This window comes from Crassostrea angulata, chromosome 5, assembly GCF_025612915.1.
Source record: "Crassostrea angulata isolate pt1a10 chromosome 5, ASM2561291v2, whole genome shotgun sequence".
Classification (NCBI taxonomy): domain Eukaryota; kingdom Metazoa; phylum Mollusca; class Bivalvia; order Ostreida; family Ostreidae; genus Magallana; species Magallana angulata.
The window spans coordinates 15,304,523-15,325,293 of NC_069115.1; the positions used below are offsets into that span (position 1 = coordinate 15,304,523).

At 33.8% G+C, this 20,771-nt stretch overlaps 1 protein-coding gene across 6 annotated transcripts in view; it reads right to left on the reverse strand.

The window, feature by feature from the left end:
* LOC128183361 (uncharacterized) overlaps positions 1 to 20,771 on the reverse strand; it is a 58,627-nt gene that overhangs the window by 23,471 nt on the left and 14,385 nt on the right. For all 6 annotated transcript variants that reach the window (XM_052852341.1, XM_052852344.1, XM_052852342.1 and 3 more), the window contains exons 9-23: positions 20,605 to 20,661; positions 18,912 to 18,971; positions 15,956 to 16,020; positions 15,639 to 15,747; positions 14,882 to 15,046; positions 14,364 to 14,551; positions 13,917 to 13,954; positions 12,652 to 12,794; positions 11,814 to 11,908; positions 8,757 to 8,797; positions 6,347 to 6,612; positions 5,406 to 5,481; positions 4,026 to 4,914; positions 2,146 to 2,170; positions 1,173 to 1,221 (exon numbers count right to left, since the gene is read on the reverse strand). In XM_052852341.1, the coding sequence (XP_052708301.1) occupies positions 1,173 to 1,221; positions 2,146 to 2,170; positions 4,026 to 4,914; positions 5,406 to 5,481; positions 6,347 to 6,612; positions 8,757 to 8,797; positions 11,814 to 11,908; positions 12,652 to 12,794; positions 13,917 to 13,954; positions 14,364 to 14,551; positions 14,882 to 15,046; positions 15,639 to 15,747; positions 15,956 to 16,020; positions 18,912 to 18,971; positions 20,605 to 20,661 (2,266 nt within the window). The remainder of the gene's footprint in view (positions 1 to 1,172; positions 1,222 to 2,145; positions 2,171 to 4,025; positions 4,915 to 5,405; positions 5,482 to 6,346; positions 6,613 to 8,756; positions 8,798 to 11,813; positions 11,909 to 12,651; positions 12,795 to 13,916; positions 13,955 to 14,363; positions 14,552 to 14,881; positions 15,047 to 15,638; positions 15,748 to 15,955; positions 16,021 to 18,911; positions 18,972 to 20,604; positions 20,662 to 20,771) is intronic.

Genomic DNA, 20,771 nt, shown 5'->3' on the forward strand with positions numbered 1-20,771 from the left:
CATTCAGAATATTTTGTTTGCCCTCTGCCAACTTTATATTTATACATTAGGTTGTTTAGGTATGCATTAATATCTTTTTTTAAAGCTGCCCAAGAAAAAAAAAAATTAACTTAAAAAATTATCTTAAAAAATTAATTAAAATTACTTTAATTAAAAACTAAATGTGTTGTAATGCCACAAATGCTACTGCAGGCAGCCGAAATTTAAAATGTAAACATTTGCTTGATTTCAGAAGTTATATATCCCTGAAAATTACCAGTAAGTTTAAGGGTATTAACTCTGTCAAAAAGTGAAACCAAATTCAAATTCCACCTGCATTTTCCTATGACACATCCATATACAGTAAAACGCACTTACAACAAAGTGCCAGGGACGGGTGATTTTACTTCGTTATAAGCACAATTTGTTTATTTATCTGTCAAGTTTACAACATGTAATAAAGTTTAAGGGAAAGAAAATCACTTCGCTGTAAGTGTCGATTCATTATAAGTGTGTTCGATATAACTGTATTTTACTGTATCGAATATGAGTTGAATGTGAGCAACTGTTGTTGAGATAATGATTGAAAAGTGAATGACCATTTTATGGCTGGGGCCAAAAAAAAAGTCATTGGACTAGAACAAAATTCAAACACAACCTGTATTTCCTAGTAAATAATCTAAATATGAAATATCAGCTTTATATATGCATTAGTTCCTTCAAAAGCTGAGAATTTCTCATTTTTTTTCAAAGTTCAACAGGCATAACAGGCAAAATCATCAAAACGGAACAAAATTCCAACTTGATGTGTGCAACGGTTGTTAAGATAATGATTGGAAAGTGAATACTGATGGAAAGACAAAAGGACGGAATGACAGAACAGCACTTTATACCCCATCCATTTCATGGCAGGGGCATAATTAATTTATAGTTAGATCTTCAAATTGCTGAAATGAAAGATGCTCAGATCGTTATTAAAAAAAATCTTGAGTCTGACAGCTCTACTTTTTCTTCAGCTGTGAGAGTTCAAACAAACATATCATATAGGCGGCAGCTTGAAGACATGGAATTATTCAGTATCAACAGTTAAAGATCATTTACAATCGATATAATGTGCATGATTACAAAATCTTTAGTAATACACAAAAAGAAAGGGCAAAGAGAAACTTTATAACACACAATGTATCCTTTACCTGTGTTTGTCTTCCCTGATTTCGTAATCTGAATCACATCTGGTGCTTCCTGTAAAAATAAAGTCATAAAAATTTCACTACTACAATGTATAATACAATCGAATCATTGCAAACTGCTACTGTATACTAAATTTGTCCTTGTCAGCTGCAAAGGTCAAGGATAAAACAGTTTTAACACATGGACAGAATGATTAAGGTGGAATAACACACCATCACAAAATGGCTGACCTCTGATCAAAAGGACGTACATTGTGTTTTATCGACACATAACTTACTCCATAGCCGAGTGGATAAGGTGTCAGGCTTGTGATCCGTTCATCCTGAGTTCGAATCCTGTATGGTCTTTTGTTGTTACTTACTCAGCTGAATTTTATAGATATTCATTTTTTTATCCTCAAACTGCCAATTTTTTTTTTCATTTGACATATGGACATTTTACTTTATCGTTATAGCTTAATTAGCTTTCATATTCAAACAATTTACTGTTAATTTGAGTGACTTTTTCCAGGTGTGTTATTCCACCTTAACAGATTTTGAGATTATACATTATTCCAACTTCACAGATTTTGAGATTATTGTCAAGTTGAACCTTGAACCCATTTGAGCTCTCTGTTTAAATGGATCAAATGTCTTTGGTGAATGTTATGGCGATAACAATTTTTTCCTAATAAATAAAATTAAGTAAATACCACATCAAAACTGTTTATGCTTCCTTGTCTTTTTATATAAAAAAAAATATATGAAAATTGAACCAAGATTGCAGTAATTCTTCTCTTCTGGTCTCTTTTTAAAGAAATACACATTAGTAAATATTGATAAATCAATACTATTATCAAGAGATATCAAGCTATGTGTACAAGATCAATATATTTTTAATATTCATAAACAAACACATTTCTTTAATCATAAGGAAACAAATGTTCTACAGCAAATTTTAGACAAGCAAGGCACTTCCAAATTTGTGTCTACTTACTGGAGAATCAGTGTAGTCTTCAGACCTACAAAACAAAATGTTAAAGGACAAGAACTTGTGTGAAATATTGCACGGGTTTTCACATTTTTCTTTCAAGCTGCTGTCTAGACAAATTAATGGAGTCAATTTCAAGTATTTTCTCAGAAACATACAACTTGCTGCATTATACAACTTGCTGCATTATAAACACTTTAGGCATAATGAATGACACTTGCAGATATCTTATTTACATTGCCAGCACATCTTGGAGTATCAGAGAATCTATGCCTATAAATCTATCCATTTCTCCTGACAATAAAACTTATAAGAACACGTTTAACCTTGACTATTATGATGACCTTGACCTCGTAGTTGATGAATGTTAATTTCAGAATAGATGGCCAAGACTGAGTTTGCATACTGAAGGACAAATAAATACAGACCAAATATTATTTGACTTTATGGGCCAAATTATACTATGTATTACGAACATGTATGGGAGTAGAGAAGAGGATTTTTTAAAAACTAATACATTTTCACTTTATAGCTATATTAGCCCCACCTTAGGGCTTAAGTAGAGGCTTTCATGTACATCATAAGGCCCCATAAATTAAGTTTTAGATTCTTATCCCCGCCCGCCCCTCTGAAAATGGGCCGCCACCATTCATTTTATTTCATTTTGAAAAAAAAAAATTGTGTGGAAAAATTATCGGGAAAAAAAATCGCGCTTTGTATACAAAGAATTCCGAAACATTTTAATGGCTGCCTAAACATGTGGATTCAAGTCAGGTTTTTTATCATAAGGATATAAATGTCTTTTTTCTTTTTTTTTTTGCAAATCAGGATGAGAATTTAAACATTAATTTTATATGGCCTAACCAGCATTTAATTTTCCTCAAATATATATGGGAGTAGAGAAGATGATTTTTTTTTAAGATTGAACACATTTATAGTATGTAGCCATTTTGCCTCCCCCTAGGATCTAAAACCCTGACCCAGGGGTTATGAATTTCAAAATTTGGTAGAGGGCCTCATGAGCATCATAACCATGCATTTAGGGGTTTTTTTATAACGAACAATGCACAATGCATATCACATGATGGACGATGCATGACGATGGACAAAGACCAATTGCATTGGTCACCTGAGTGACTCAGGTGACCTAAAATTCTAAATGGCAAACTGATGATCTGAAGCAAAAGTGCTAAAGAAATAGCAGCAGAGTTCTCAATTTCCAAGTGCCTTGTAGTAGTAATATATTCTAAATGGCAAACTGATGTAGCAAAAATGTAAACGAGAATAGCTAAGATAATGGGTTTTTTATACATATGTACTGAGAAATCTATCCTTGACTCCAATAAAATGAACCACATGACTACAATTTCAAATATTTTTTTGCAGGTATCAGATAATAACACAAATCTAAGATCATTAAATCCAAGTAAATTTACTTATTTTTACACTTACACCTCATTAAAATGTCAAAAACACCTGGCTGTGTATGAAATACCATTCTAGAAAACTTACTTTCCAAATGAACTGTGCTAGATATAGTAAAATATTGCCTCTGGTTCCCCATTTCACCCTTGAAATGTTCATTTATATATGATAAACCTTTTTCCAGGCCACATCAAAAAACACTATCTGTAAATTCCTTATAATATTAAACGAGTACTCATTTCAATGATTCTGCTGCTCATATCAAATTACAAATTAAAGTATAAAATCACAAGCGCTGAATGTACTTTCAAGTAGATAATGAAGTTCTGTTGGAAAATAAAAGCAAGGTTCTAAAATCTGCAACGGATGATTACATATTAACACAATTCTTATATCAACGCCTTCAATTAAGAATTAACAGTATTAAGTAATTTTTCATGATAAAATGTAGACAAAAGTACCTATGAGATAGGTTGGAGTCGTCCACAGTACTTCCACTGTCATCCGCTACTCCCCGCCACTCAGTCCCAAACTGTCCCCCACAGCTGCTTCTCTGTCCATCAGTGGTGCCAAAGTGGTTCCACTTAGTTCCACATTGTCCAGAATCACCACCATCACCCCTGCCACCACCTGTGGTGATATCACAATGGCTGCTGGTCAGGTGTTTTATTATGACATCACTATGGTTGTGGGAGGAGTCAGTACATGTCCTATAGCTGGAGTTCACTGTGAAGTCTCCCCCACATCCCACCCACCCAGAGGTCAACACAGTAGCACTATCACAGACGGAGTAACAAACTTTAGAAGAATTCACACAATACGCTGTGGAGGAACCCAGACAGCTAGACAAGTTTGTAGATGATAGATGGTCAGCAATTTGAAAACAGTTATTATAACAGGATGAGAAAGATTTACAGGAGTCACCAGCTTCTGATGTTACGTCGGTGGGGAATGTTACGTGGTCAGTGTTCTCAGTGACCTCCCCCTCCTCGCCCCCCTTCAGACTCCCCTCTATGGCTGCCTGGAAGCTACCACTGCGATACCTGGGGTAGTGCTGCTCCCCCGGGGGACAGGTGTGGTTGTCTATTGCAGCATGGTAGCTGTACCTCCTTCGCCCCCCTCCATTGTACCCACAATCCCCCTCTCCCTCCCCCTGGTCAGTGACTGACCCCTCTGCAGAGAGTTTACGACGGTCCAGCCACAAGTGTTCATGAGATCCTTGTGTCCCGTCCCTGGGGTCTCCATCAGTGTGTGATATGATGGCGTTTTGTGAGGGGGACTTCTTGGATGAAGATTCCTTCTTCTGGATTTCCAGACTATCAGTGGCCAATAGGTCGAAAGGCAGTACCCCTAAAATAGTGACAACGGACACATACATCAGGTTTAAGAGTTTGCGAGACATATAAAATCAATTAATACAAATAATAAACATCTACTAAATAGAAAATAACAATAGTTAAGAAAAAAAAATAACAAGGATATATCATGCACACGTACAAAAATTGTCTTTCTTACAGTTCATATAAATAAAGGTTATGTCAAGTGAGAAGTATTGAAGTGACCATTTTTTATATTCTATACATGTAACAAAACTACATCTGTCCTGTAGGGCAAACCAATCACTACAAAATTATGAAATGCACATGCATCTTTATCTTTAATGAAAATTGCATATGAACACATATTTTTTTCAAACCCTTGTACAACATTTTTAAACATTACAGACAAAATCAAGTTAACCTTGCAGACATCCATGATCCCAATACACCCCCTAAAACTATGTTTGTGGGGGTTGGGTAAATGTCAAATTCCTTCTAATCTGAAGTTTGCTTGGCACTTACCACTCATCTGTGTGCCCCTGCCTCTGTCGCCTGTCTTTCTGGAGTAAGGAAGCGGCAGTGACTGATTCCCTCTCATCTGAAATCAATAGTCTTTTTGTTTTGCAATCTTAGCTTATTTAATTAAACCTACTGAAACTGTCATGTACTCCATTGGGATTTTACAAGCTCTAGCACGATTAATTATCAGCATCAGCTCAAGACATTATGGTTAGGAAATGCATATGGTTTTTATTTTAACTGACGAATATAATTTACTGTATTCGAAAAAAGGCAAAGGTACTAGTTAATTTTTAAAAGCAAGAAATGTGAAATAATATTCTACATATCTAATATATACAGTGTAGTATATGTCAAAACATTTTCTGTAATAAAGTATAACTTTTCGAAAAACATGATTACAGATTTCTTTGCAATACTTAATTCCATGAATTAAAATCGGAGCTAGACATTATTAGTTACATTGTTTATAGTTGACCTAACATGGTTTATGCATGGTCAGTAAAGCTCCGCTCTCGCCCCATATGGAATTTACTGACCATGTATAAACAATATTAGGTCAACTACAAACCATGTAACAATTATATCTTACCGACTGCCTTTGTTTTAATGAAACAATGAAAATCAAGATAATATAATAATATTACAAGTTTCAGTTTGAGTACGAAACATGACGACATAGTGCTCTAAAATGACGTCATAATGCTCAAAGGGGTGATATTTTCTACTGACTATGTATGAAATATACGTGGTCTCCACGTGACTGCTGTAGGCCAATGATTTTCTTACAATTTAGCAGGCGGTAAAATATATTGAAGTACAAGACTCATTTTGAAGACTGAATATCATATAACTTCCCTATGTAACAATATGACGCACGTGCAAAACATTAATCTGATATGCTGCGTGCTGTGTGCTTATACTTATTGCACAATAATCATTACTTGTCTCTCTGGAGTCCTGACGTGTTGATCTGAATCCTGTCCCATTCTCTCAGTCAGCTGTTTGTCATCTTTCTGTATCCTAAGCTCCAGTACATCCCCCTGGTCCAGTATCCCTTGCCTGGTTCTGTCCGTAAGCTGGTGCTCCGCCCTCTCTTTCTGTAGAACAAGGACATCCCTCTCGGCTTGTAGCTCTACGACTTTAGCTTGCTGGGTCTCTACATCTCTGTGGGCTTTTGTTACCTCTTCTACCAAGCCACTAACTTTTCCTACAAATCAAAGTAAAAACATTTGTTATCATCAAAGATTAAGTGAATGAAAATGAAAATCAAGTCGTTTATAGACATATGTCATAGCTATTATAATGAAAAAATATTTTTCAGGTAAAATACTGTGGAATCATTAGAATTCACAGTGGCTCAATTTTCGTGGTATTCGTGGGTACCCTCGCCCACGAAATTTGCATCCTCAACGAAAACTAATTATAACAAGAGGCCAATTGGCCTTAACGGTCACCTGAGTAGCATATATCCAATACACAAACTTGTCATGGAGTCTCATATATGCATCTAATTAATTAGGTTTCATACTGGAGTAGAAAAATTATAAATTTGTAATGACAACCACATTTAATTCAAAAAGAACTGTGAAACCTATAATTTTGGTGAAAAACTAAAAGATATGGTCTACAAAATAATGAATTTAGTTTTCCTTTCAGGTGTGTGGGAGTAAAGAAGATAATTTTTTAACGTTATATGCATTAGCATCTATACATCCGTTTTGGCCCTGCCCTAGAGTCAAAACCCATACCCCAGGGGACATGAAAATTAAAATTTCAGTAGAGGACTGGTAAACATAATTGTTAGTCGGTTTTTTTATACAGATGTGTGAGAATAGAGAAGAAGATTTTTAAACATTATATGCATTAACACTTAATTGCCATATTGCCCCCCCCCCCTCATGTCCTGAACCCCTGACCCAGGGGCCATGAATTTCACAATTTAGGTAAAGGAGATTGTGGATATCATAACCATGTATTCAGTTTTTTGCCCACATTTGTGGGAGTAGAGAAGAAGATTTTTTAAGATTTAAATCATTTTTACTATATGGCCATATTGGCCCCACCCTAGAGCATGAACACCTAACAAAGGGGTCATGAATTTCACAATTTTAGTAGAGAGCCTCATGGACATCATAATCATGCATTTAGTTTTTAACAAATATATATGGGAGTAGAGAAGAAGATTTTCTAAGATTTAATACATTTTTACTATTTGGCCATATCGGCCCCACCCTAGAGCCTGAACCCCTAACCGAGGGGTCATGAATTTCACAATTAAAGTAAAGGGCTTCATGGACATCATAACCATGCATTTAGTTTTTAACAAATATATATGGGAGTAGAGAAGAAGATTTTCTAAGATTTAATACATTTTTACTATTTGGCCATATTGGCCCCACCCTAGAGCCTGAACCCCTGACCCAGGGGTCATGAATTTCAAAATTTAGGTAGAGGGCTTCATGGACATCATTATCATGCATTTAGTATTTAACAAATATATATGAGAGTAGATAAGAAGATTTTTTAAGATTTAATACATTTTTACTATTTGGCCATATTGGCCCCACCCTAGAGCCTGAACCCCTGACCCAGGGGTCATGAATTTCACAATTTAGGTAGAGGGCTTCATGGACATCATAACCATGCATTTAGTTTTTAACAAATATATATGGGAGTAGAGAAGAAGATTTTCTAAGATTTAATACATTTTTACTATATGGCCATATTGGCCCCACCCTAGAGCCAGAACCCCTGACCCAGGGGCCATAAATTTCACAATTTTGGTAGAGGGCCTCATGGACATCATAACCATGCATTCAGTTTTTTCCTCACTTGTGTGGAAGTAGAGAAGAAGATTTTTGAAAATTTGGCTTTTTTTGCATATTTGGCCCCGCCCGTGGCACCCCAGGGGTGGTAGAGCCATAAATTTCACAATCTAGATTCTTCTTACCATAGAGATGCTTCACACCAAAAATGGTAACGATTGGCCTGGTAGTTTTAAAGAAGAAGTTAAAAATGTAAAATTGTTAACGCACGACGCACAACGCACGACGACGGACGAAGACCAATTGCAATAGGTCACCTGAGTGACTCAGGTGACCTAAAAAGTTTGCTATACCTACTGAAACTGAAAACTGACTCATCCACGAAATTAGATCCCCACGAACAAGCAAAAAACCAACAACCCACGAAAATTGGCCCCCATGAAATTAAATGATTCCACAGTAATACAACTCTGAATTAGTATTCAATAAATATTTTTTTCATTGCAATATTGTATCTGACAAGAAAGCTGGTTAATAAAAACTCTACATTTGAAAAATTCAATGCAATTTTAAACAATCATCTCACCTTCCAATTTCTTATTTCTTTCAGTTAAATCTTTATTCAAGCTGGAAAAAAAAATCGAATGGAAAATAACAGATACACTTGAAATGCATTAAAGTGTACAAAAAATACTCTACTCGCCCAATAGAAATATTATTGATCAAAGAAATCACCAGTGACCCATTATGGCAATCAACAACATTATTTTAAGTGGATTGGAACAAATACAAAGTCAAATTCTCGTTAACGTTTTGTCCTCCATCGGGAATGCATGCAAACTTTTGCATAATATCCACAATTAATCTGTTACACACAGTATCTCTCCTATCTTTATTTTATTACAATGGAGATAAAAAAAAATACAATCCTTAAGTACTGAAATCAGTATGAATTCAAAATGTTTTTCCTCTGATGAACCTAGTGTAATAGCCCATCTCCTGAGTCATTGTGTGCACTTATAAGATGACAATTATATAAGCAACCTGTTGGTAAATAGGACCAAAGTTAATTTTCAACAATCTTAGCTTTATCTGACTTCATCAACTAATAAAGCAAGCATCATTAGTTCTATTTATGACAAACAGTCATGCAAATTATACTATTAGTGTCAGCTTCAGTCCTTGATGAATTGTACAAAAATTCAAAAGAAAAAGATATACACATACATGTATCTATTGTGATAATGATAAGTTTTCCTTCCCTTCAATCAAGTCCAATTAATTCTATTTAAGGTAAAATTTTGGAAAACATTCTAAAACACAAATCCTAGCTAGCCAACCATTGTCGTTATATCTTTTTTATTAGAAAGCAGAACTTGGAAATAAAAGGTCGTAATGTAATGAATTTTCACATATATATTAAATATCATACTTGAAAAATATCTACCTTAGGTTATAACATTCACATGATTGTACTTAAATGCATTTTAATTAACAAATGATAAGAGCTTTGAGAAAAAGGCATTAAATATAGTGGAATCATTAAATTTCGTGGTGGCTCAATTTTCGTGGAATTCGCGGGTATCTCTTACCCATGAATTAACATCCTCCACGAAAAAATAAATTAGTGTTATAAAGTAATATTTCATTTTGTATGTATTAGAGAATACACGAAATTATGTTCCCACGAACCAGTAAAATTTAAGCAACCCACGAAAATTTGCCCCCACAAATTTTAATGATTCCACAATAATAAATGATTCAATTAAAGAATTTTATCCTTCATGAGTATGTATTCCATATTCAAAGCTGCATATATAAATCATGATCATAAAATAATTCATCAATAGCAAAATATCACAAGTTTTTAGAACACTCCTGAAGCTTACATGTCATAGAACACAATATAGAGTGTGTCCGACTCTAGCACAATGAGTGGCTTAACCAATCGGTCCTCTTCCTGTGGCCCAGACATTGTTCATAGTCACTGAGCGAAGTTACTAAAGAAGTCAGAAATACTCCAACCAAAGAAATTCCCTCACAAACATGTTAAGTACTCCTTTTATAAGTAGAGAATGAATGCCAAAACTGACAAAAGTTTTAGTTCAGAGACTCATCATGATTTATTATAATTAACTTGTATCACTAATCTAAAACCACTCAGTAAAAATTCACCAAACTTTAATCACTTTTCCTGACATCACAAATGTTGGACCTTCAGTTCTATTAATCTTAATGATCATCTTCAGCAAGATATAGATTGTTTTCTTCCCCAAACACAAGACACTGGATCTGTTTTTATTGTTATAATCCCTTTTAAATGCTCAACAAGTCTCTCTCTCACCAGAATTAAGGAAATTCCAAAGTCATAAATTTCCATTCCCACTTTTCTTCTCCCCACAGAACAGGCAGCATGAAGAGCATTTGGAAATAGTTGATATTGATTGGAATGAACTTGTTAAAGATGGACCGACTGTCGTGTATCGCGATGATCTTAGTCCCCCCTCTGTTTATCTACTGCCAAACGAGGAACAGCTCGCAACAGCTTAATCAAGAGCCATGATGTGCAAGAAAAAAAAAAGACACCAAATCGAATGACGCCAAAAATTTGATGCCATTCAACGATATTATAACTGAAATGAGAGGGTCCTGGCTGCCAAACGAGACAAAATTAAGTCAATATCTGACAAGAATTAATCCATTTTGTCTTTTGTCCACTCAGACGGGATGCGGTTAGCATCTCACAGTTGCAGGGATGTTAAACAAATTGTGTCTTTACATCCATCAATAGTCTGGATATGGGATAACTAAGAAATCCAATGACATCAATTTCTGGATAAAGCCGACAGAACAAATCACTTGTCAGACAAAACTTTTGTAGGAAATCCCATAAATGTTGAAAGAGAAAAAGCTTCCTTGTTTGTTACAAAAAAAGATAAATATCTCCATCTTTTAATATAAATCTATTGCATATTGTTGTTTTTAAAGCAGGCCTTTGAGTCATAAAAATAATATTTTGGGTTTTTTTTTTTAACTTTGGAAGGTCAAACAAGGTTTTACATTTCTATTTAAAGTCTGAGACCGGTAATTCATTTTTTTTTTTTTGGGGGGGGGGGGGAGATATCTGGTTAAGAGGGCGTGGGAGTCCCACAAGTAATGTCTAGAGCAACTTGATAGATAAATATAAGAGTTTGAAGGTCAGACTTAAAACAATTTACACTACAATACATGAAGAACTGTGGGTCTGATTTTGGGATTCCAGGGATATCAATTATCACTTTTCATCAAAAGTCCTTCTATAATTGATGGTACAAAGACTACTGCAATTTAAAATCTGAAATTTATTCTATTCTAAACCAAGATTATTGCTCATTAATTCTTGTCAACAGCAGTTCTCCTGATAAACTCTGAAGGATGCAAGACTTTTACATAGACTACAGAAATACAGTAAAACATGGTTATAGCAAACTTGCTCATAATAAATTCATGCTAACACCGAAGTGATCATTCCCCCTGCCTTTGACGTTGTAAAATTTACTGATATAATGAATTAAACTTATAACGTAGCAAAATTGCCCATCCCTTACACTTCGTTACAGGCATGTTTTACTATATCAATGCTTTGTTAGTCTCGCTTCTTTACCTCTGCAGCTTTTGAATCTCCATCTTCAACACTCTCTCTGCTCCAAACCTCTTATTTTTGTCCACGTGTACAAAGGTGGACTCTTTGTCTTTCAGCTGTCAACAGAGAAATATAGAAACGTCTATATGATCATTATGTCTGACTTTTAAATGTTATATCTAGTACCAGATGTACCTCAATTTAATAAAGATTTCAAATCTACAGTCACCTACTTTAATTCCAAAATAGAGACTTATTACGAAAGTGGAATATTGATTTAACTTTCCTTCTATATATCTCTACAATTTTCTATTTCTGGTAATTCAATATTGAAAACTTTCTTTGGTACAGTAACTCCAAGAGATATTAGTGTTTTATAACATACTTTATATACACCTGCTATTTTGGGAAGCATTAGGGATTATATAGAAGATAAGTCTGGTTTTGCGCAAGGTGATGAGTATATCATATATAGTACATAGTGTCGATATACTGTTTCATACATATCAATAAATCAGGTAGAAGTTGAACATGAAGCTAGGAAATATATACAACAAAAGTTCCTGATATAATAAACGAATTTAATTTTCAATAGAAATAAGCTCATAAAAGCTTTTTATGTGAAATATAGTTATAAGTTTGACAGGTGTCGGTAATAAAGTATACTGATATGGGGAAAAGATAAACTCTGTTGAGAGTCAAAATCATGGGTTTTTGAGTAAGATGCATTTTATTGCTGGAAGAAGGATACTAAAAGTAAGTTTACAACAGCAGATTCAATAAGAGAGAGAGAGATACAGAGAAGAGAGAGAGAGAGAGAGAGACACACATAGTGTAAACGGTATTAGTTATATATGACCTTCCTCTCCAGGAACTTGATGTTGGCACGCTCCTGGTCGATCTGGTCCTTCAGGATCAGTAGTCGCTTGTCCGTCACACTGTCCCACGAGATCTTGTTCTCAATCACATCGTCAGCCGCCTCCTTCAACACAGCGTTCTCCTCTGTGATGTACAAAACATAGACAAAATGATCAGATTTAAAGTCAAATCAAGCCTGGGTAATGATGATGCTGACGGACAGTTTATAATTCTTTTTATTAATAAATAAATGAAACCTTAATAGTTTACCAATGGACAAAATTGAATTTGGCTTTGTATAAAACAAGTCAATATGTTTATCATTGTAAGCTTTTATCATAACAAACACAAATGAAATTTTCCAATACTGAGATCAGTTGTTTCTCTTTACATGTACTGTTACAGTATTTGTATAATGGTATCCAAGGTTTGTACTGCAAAGTCATCACTATACCATACATGTACATCATATTGAAAATATCATGATTAAGATTCGTAAAAAACAGATTAATTAAAGACATTGTGTTAATGAAACAGCATTAATTATAGCATTTTAATTTGTAAATTGACCTTGTCTGCAGAGATTTTCACATTGGACCTAATGTATAGATCTGCATTTCAAAATATCTATATTTGAATTTGTAAAATGAAGTACGTACCACCTCATGTAAAAATTTGTGTTCTTTTTTTTTACTTTTTAAGTACATCAGACATAAACCATATTCATGAAATATGACCACATAGGTCCAATTTTGTCACAATTTTCAATTTTTAATTAGGTATGCTTTCCAGGTGAACATCAATTTTTTACGAGTTAATCAATGAAGTGGCATTAAGCCGCACTTATTAGGGATTAATTTCCAAAATATCATAAAAATAGATAAGAAATTAGATTCACTTCAATATTTTATTGAACTGTCAAATATCCTTTCAATTAAAAATGTGTGATAAAAGGAGGCATATGAATAACGGCCATTCAGGTCAGAAAAGTACAGTTACCAATAAAAACATGACTGTATGTCACAACTAATTCTTTAATATTTAAATATTTTGATGATTCTATGAAAAAAAAAATCATGATTTTAATGCCCAAAAATGAATGCAAGTACATGTACTTGTAAAAAGAAAATCAATGACCAGTGCATGGTTTTTTTTTATGCATTTTAATCTATTTAGCTTACTTGCAACAAAAATACTATATGTCTAAATATTACGAACAAAATACAATCAAAATTATTTTTTTGTGTGATGAAACAAATTTCTTACCTCTTAGTTTCCTGAATTTTTTCTTCTGTTTACCCAACCTGTTACCCGGTAAATTATATACAGGAAGTTGTTCATTATTAAAGTTTTGTCATACCATTTTACAAAACCAATGATATTCCCAATCCAAATAGAAGGAGAACTTTCCATTAAAAACAAAAAATTGAATGTCTTTAAAATGAAAAACTTGAAGAAATGCATTATGATGCACTTCAATTTTATTAACCATTTGTGGTTGTTGCTAACAAAAAAGCAGTCATTTCCTCAGCATGTATTTATACCATTCAAAAAATGATATCGTTTATTACAGTTTTCATTTGAGCCTACAAAACTTTTGAAAACAGTTTGGTCTTAATGAAATTTTTTTTATTCAAAACTTCTTAAACTATTTCCATAAGGTCTGCTTCAAATAAATCATAACTGTAATAAATGTTTGAACATTATCCCCACCTGTGATCCACATCAGTTTTTGCTTGAGCCAACACAGACACTTTCTGCGTCAGTTTTGACATCTGTTCCTCTACTTTTTTAACAAATTCAGAAAACTTTTCATCTTTGACATAGTTAGATTTTCCAGGCTCTAGGAAATGACGAATCTCTTCCAACAAATTCTCTTGCTTGTTCTGATATTTCTCCATCTGCAAAATAAAAATATAGGACAAGAAAACTAAATTTAAAGGTTTTCTTTTTCTTTTCTTTTTTTTTTTGGGGGGGGGGGGGGGGGGGGGGGCAGGGAATACGTCAATCTATCATTATTGTATATCCTTTTTGTAATACGGTATTGAAATTAATCACTGCATCACTTAATACAACAATGCCTAGAAACAAATCAGTATTTTATTGGCCTTACCAACAAGTTCACTCCTCAATGAAACAGAAACAGAAAATTAAAGTTTAAAATTCTCATTGAATCACCAAATAACTTTTCTATTTCTTACAACCAGTATTATTTCAAACCAAATGCTTACAAACTTGGACATGTCCAGTGTGAGGTCATCCTTGAGGGAGACGGAGTAGATGCTGACATTAGGATCGCTCTCGTCAACATCCTCATCATCTGAGGAAAATAGAGGGAACACCTGGTCTATCTCTTTCTCACACAGTGGTGAAGGCATGTGGTCTCCATCCTCCAACTAATTTTAAGTAAGCAATGTAATACTTCATAAAGCATCATCATCCAACAAACCTCAATTACATTATATTTACATTTTCAACTTCTGTGATAACATTATGAATCAATTTTGGAGCCAATAGCTCAATAATTCAAAATAGATGAGCAACACAAAATAGGTGTCTTTTAATATCCCGGTAATCGACAAAAGGTATTGGCTGTGCTGCGTAGTAATACATAGCATGTGCCTCGTGAAAAAATGGTGGTTTAAAACATTGTTTTAAAGTGTAATTTGAAATAATATAAGTGTAAGTAATAAGGAATCATTCTTTGAGTATTATTTGAGTAATCAAATTTTGGTTGAAGCGTGGTCATATCTATAATAAAGCCCTTCAGGCTTTATTGGATTTGACCACGCCCTTACCAAAATTATCCCCTCATAATACTCAGAGAATGATTCCTTATTCCTTAAATCATATACATACTTTAACATTTCACATCTTGTTCAAAGCACCACAATTATTCAAAATTGATCAATATGATTTTATTCTTCTATATAAAAGCAAATTCTGCATAAAACTTTTTCATGTTAGATGATGGCAAACTTTACTCACCATCCCTCGCAGTTCCATGCAGATAGAGTTGTTCCTCTTGATTGGGGTACTGCATGGAAACCGCATCAAGTTATCTCCCTTATCTTTGCATTCAACTGTCTGTTTCAAACTGATAAATAAAATGAATAAGATTTTCCCACAACTTCACAATCAGGAAGAGAAAAAAAAAGAGATCTGCCCTACAATTATGGTCATTTGAAAAATATTCTTGAAGTCAATTCCTATACATGATCTATGAAATCCAAATTCCCTCTCTTAATGAACAAGACTCATATATTTTGCCAAATGATCACTGAGTTAATGATGTATATATATACCTCTCTATAGCTTCATTAGACTGGCAGAGTTTGGCCTGCAGGTTTTCCTTCTCAATTTTCAGCTCCTTTGAAATGTCATATTTTTGTTATCATTATCAATAAATCTTATAAAATAAACTTATAATCTAGAGATTGGGTATTTTCATCTTTTCAATCTAACATAGCAGTTACACAATGGAACACATTAAAAGAATTTCTACAATTATATAACAAGAGGCCCATGGGCCACATCGCTCACCTGAACAGCAGTTCCTTGTAACATTACATTTCGTAGCATATGCTTTTTCTATGTTAAACATTGAACCCCTTTCTGGGGACCCAGTTATGGTCCGAGGTTTATGGTTGGCTTGAACAACATAAATAGTAACATAGGAATGAAAATGTGAAGCACTGCGGTGGGACCGCACGTACACAACCTGAAAAACTGAACATAGCAGAGTTCCACTTCAAGAGGAATAACTCTCAGACTGTACAGAACACAAGAAAGATAACTCTTGGTTCCACTACATTAGAGTTTACACAATTTGAGGATCCTTGCATAGTAATCTCACAAACTGTAGCATTATAGTTCTCGAGAAAAACTTTTTAAAAACAATTTAAATATATCTTTCTATGTTAAACTTTGAACCCCTCTTGGGGCCACAGTATTAGTCCAGTGCTAAAGTTTTAATTATTTGGAATCTACATTATTTAAGGATGCTTGCCTAGTTATCACACAAGCTGAAGCATTATAGTTCCCTAGAAAAAGATTTTTCAACATTTTCCCTCTATATTTCTATGCTAAACTTTGAACACCTCTTGGGGCCCCAGTATTAGATTGAGATCACGGCTTTTATAATTTCGAATCTACACTATTTGAGGGTGCTGACGTAGTTATCTGACAAATTGATGCATTGTAGTTCTCGAAAAGAAGATTTTTAAACATTTTCCATATATACCGGTACTTCTACATTTAACTTTAAACCCATCTTGGGTCTCTAGTATTAGTCCAGGGGTCACTATTTTAAAACTGTCGAACCTTCATTATCCAAGGTTGTATGCATGAGAGTAATCTCACAAATTGAAGCATTGTAGTTCTCGAGAAGAAGATTTTTTAACATGTTACCTTTATATTTCTTTCATAAATTTTGACCCCATCTTGGGGCCCCAGTATTGGTCCGGGGGTCACGATTTTACCAATTAGGAATCTACATAATCGAAGGATGCATGCATAGAAATTCCACAAACTAAAACATTGTAGTTCTTGAGAAGAAAATTTTTAAACTTTTCCTTTATGTTTTTTAAAATGTTTAAATTTTGAACCCCTCTTGGTGCCCATCAATTGTCCGGGAGTTACAATTTTTTGAATCTACATTATTTAAGGATGTACATGTATGCATAGTAATATCCCAAACAGTTGCACTATAGTTCTTGAGAAGAAGATTTTAAAACATTTTCCTACATATGTTAAAATCTAAACCCCTACTGGGGCCCCACTTTTTGTTCGGGGGTCACGATTTTTACAATCTTCACTATGTATACAACCTTTTGTGTATGTATTGGCATTTTTGGTGAAGTGGTTCTTGAGAAGAAAATTTTTAAACATTTTTCATATGTAGTTCTATGTTAAACTTTGAACCCCGCCTGGGGCCCCAGTCTTGGTCCGAGGGTCACGATTTCTACAATTTAGAATCTTCATTATACATACAAGTTTTTGTGTAAATATTGGCATTTCTGGTGCAGTGGTTCTTGAGAAGAAGATTTTTTAAACATTTTCCTAAGGTATTTCTATGTTAAACTTTGAACCCCGCCTGGGGCCCCAGTCTTGGTCCGAGGGGCACGATTTTTACAATTTAAAATCTTCACTAAATATACAAGCTTTTGTGTAAATATTGGCATTTCTGGTGCAGTGGTTCTTGAGAAGAACATTTTTAAACATTTTCCTATGTATTTCTATGTTAAACTTTGAACCCCGCCTGGGGCCCCAGTTTTGGTCCAAGGGTCACCATTTTTACAATTTAGAATCTTCACTATGTATACAAGCTTTTGTGTAAATATTGGCATTTCTGGTGCCGTGGTTCTTGAGAAGAAGATTTTAAAAAAAATTTCCTATGTATTTCTATGTTAAACTTTGAACCCCGCCTGGGGCCCCAGTTTTGGTTCAAGGGTCACGATTTTTACAATTTAGAATATTCACTATATATACAAGTTTTTGTGTAAATATTGGCATTTCTGGTGCAGTGGTTCTTGAGAAGAACATTTTTTAAACATTTTCCATATGTTGTTCTATGTTAAACTTTGAACCCCGCCTGGGGCCCCAGTTTTGGTCCAAGGGTCACCATTTTTACAATTTAGAAATCTTCACGATATATATAAGCTTTTGTGTAAATATTGGCATTTCTGGTGCAGTGGTTCTTGAGAAGAAGATTTTTTAAACATTTTCCTATGTATTTCTATGTTAAACTTTGAACCCCGCCTGGGGCCCCAGTTTTGGTCCGAGGGTCACGATTTTTACAATTTAGAATCTTCACTATATATACAAGCTTTTGTGTAAATATTGGCATTTCTGGTGCCGTGGTTCTTGAGAAGAAGATTTTTAAAGACATGCACCCTAAACTTACTGTTTCGCAATTATCTCCCTTTTGAAAAGGGCTGTGCCCTTTATTTTAACAATTTATAACATTCTTTCCATAAGGATGCTTTGTACCAAATTTGGTTAAATTTGGCCCAGTGGTTTTTGAGAAGAAGTTGAAAATGTGAAAAGTTTACAGACGGACGGACAGACAGACGGACGGACGGACGGACGGAGGACGACGGACAACGGGTGATCAGAAAAGCTCACTTGAACCTTCGGTTCAGGTGAGCTAATAAAAATTTCAAATCCTGTCTTTCACCATATATATCAACAGAACAATGGGTTTGTGTTTCTGAGTTGTGGTGATATTTATCTTCAATGGTTTTAAATCTGAAAACCTACCTGCACAGTGCCTGATAAACTGAGAATTTGATTCTGTTGATTCTTCAGCTCCTCAAATCTCTGTACAAATATTACAAACAAAAATATTACTCAATTTTTATTATTTTTCAATGCAGTAAAAAATAGAATGGATGGTTAACCCTAACGTTAAATCATAACATTACATTTTTTTCAAATTTGCAAATTGCAATTTTTTTTAATTTTAAGAGAGAGAAAATATGCAAAGATTTTTTCATCACAGTAGGGTGATTTAACCATGCATCGGACACATACCTTGGATCGGACAACTTTGTTTATAAATATACAAATAAATGTGCATGCGCTCATGTGTTGTTTCGTATATTCCTGAATAAGAACAAATGAACTTTATCATTATTAAGAATTTGACAGTCACATTGTCAAAGAAATAGCAATATAGGCATCGTAAAATGACGTCAAATACGCCATTATTGAAAATTTAGTTACGAAGATTTTACACTAAAGCATTATTTGAATGTTGTGCGTTTGATTGTGAATTAGTGAAAATGCACTCTATGCGTAAAATAATTAGAAAGAAGTAAGTTTTGAAACAAAATTTGATTAAAATAAGTCCAAGAAATTTGAACAGTTAATGTCAAGGTCATTATTGCACCATATGTACATTTCACCATGGATCGGACACAAATTAACCATGCATCGGACGGTTTTCACTGCATGATTTCTTCTAATAATATGGAGATTATGTGCCCATTCCTTGTGATATACTTTAAATGTGAAGTAAAATAAAAATTTTAAAAATAATTGATACATACATTTCCTCAAACCACTTAAAAATCGAGTTTTACGGACACACCCTTTTTAGTCCAAAGTTCCTGTAGGAGCTGGCACGATAAAGAACCCCTTATAATAAATATTCCTTTAAACAGAAGCACTAGTCTAAATTCCTATATGTAGATTTGAGGATTTACATTAAAAGAAATATGAATAGCAATTGAATAAATTAATATTTCCGAACCTTTGTATTTTTGCATTAAAACCAGAAAATGTTGTTATTTTTAATCTCTACTGCACTGCTATAGCTGTCCGATGCTTGGTAAATATTGTCCGATCCATGGTGAAATAGTTCAACACTTCATTGATTTGCTTTATTTTCTACATTTTTAACAATTTCACAATTTTTTCTCCAATAATTAAGCAATGGGAAAACCTGTAACTTTTAAAACAAGTTTTATTTATATTTGGACAATATTTGATGCGTAAACAAAGGGAAAAATCCAAAGGTGTCCGATGCATGGTGAAATTACCCTACATATTTTGTTTTCTGAGTCTGGACACATACTATTGTAAATATCTATATAAGTATTTTGATTGATTGTCCAAAAAATGTGATCCTACACATCTTACTAAAATCAATCCTGGACCATTGTTTTCTTTTTTTATATATACCAATATTTTAAAAAATTTTAAGATTGCTGGCCATTTGTGATATCCCGTCATCCATCATTTTATGATATTATATTACAGCTGTATTAATTACATATATCGAAACCATACATTACATGTATTGATTGCAATCACAATAATGTTCATAAAAATACCAAGAAAATTCATATTTAATAAATAAGTATTAAGTCTTTCAATTGCGTAATCATGTTTCAAACAAATATCTTATAGATCCATCAAATAATATATGGGTGTGTTGAACTTCTTTTACCTCTGAAAGCTGGGTTTCTTGATATCTTCTTATTTCTGACAACTGCTCAAGTTGGTGCTGTATAAATTGACAGATGAAATTATGATGAAATAATTATGTATCCTTACTACTTTCACATATATCAAATAAAATTTCTACTACATGTATTACCGGTAAACTGAAAAATA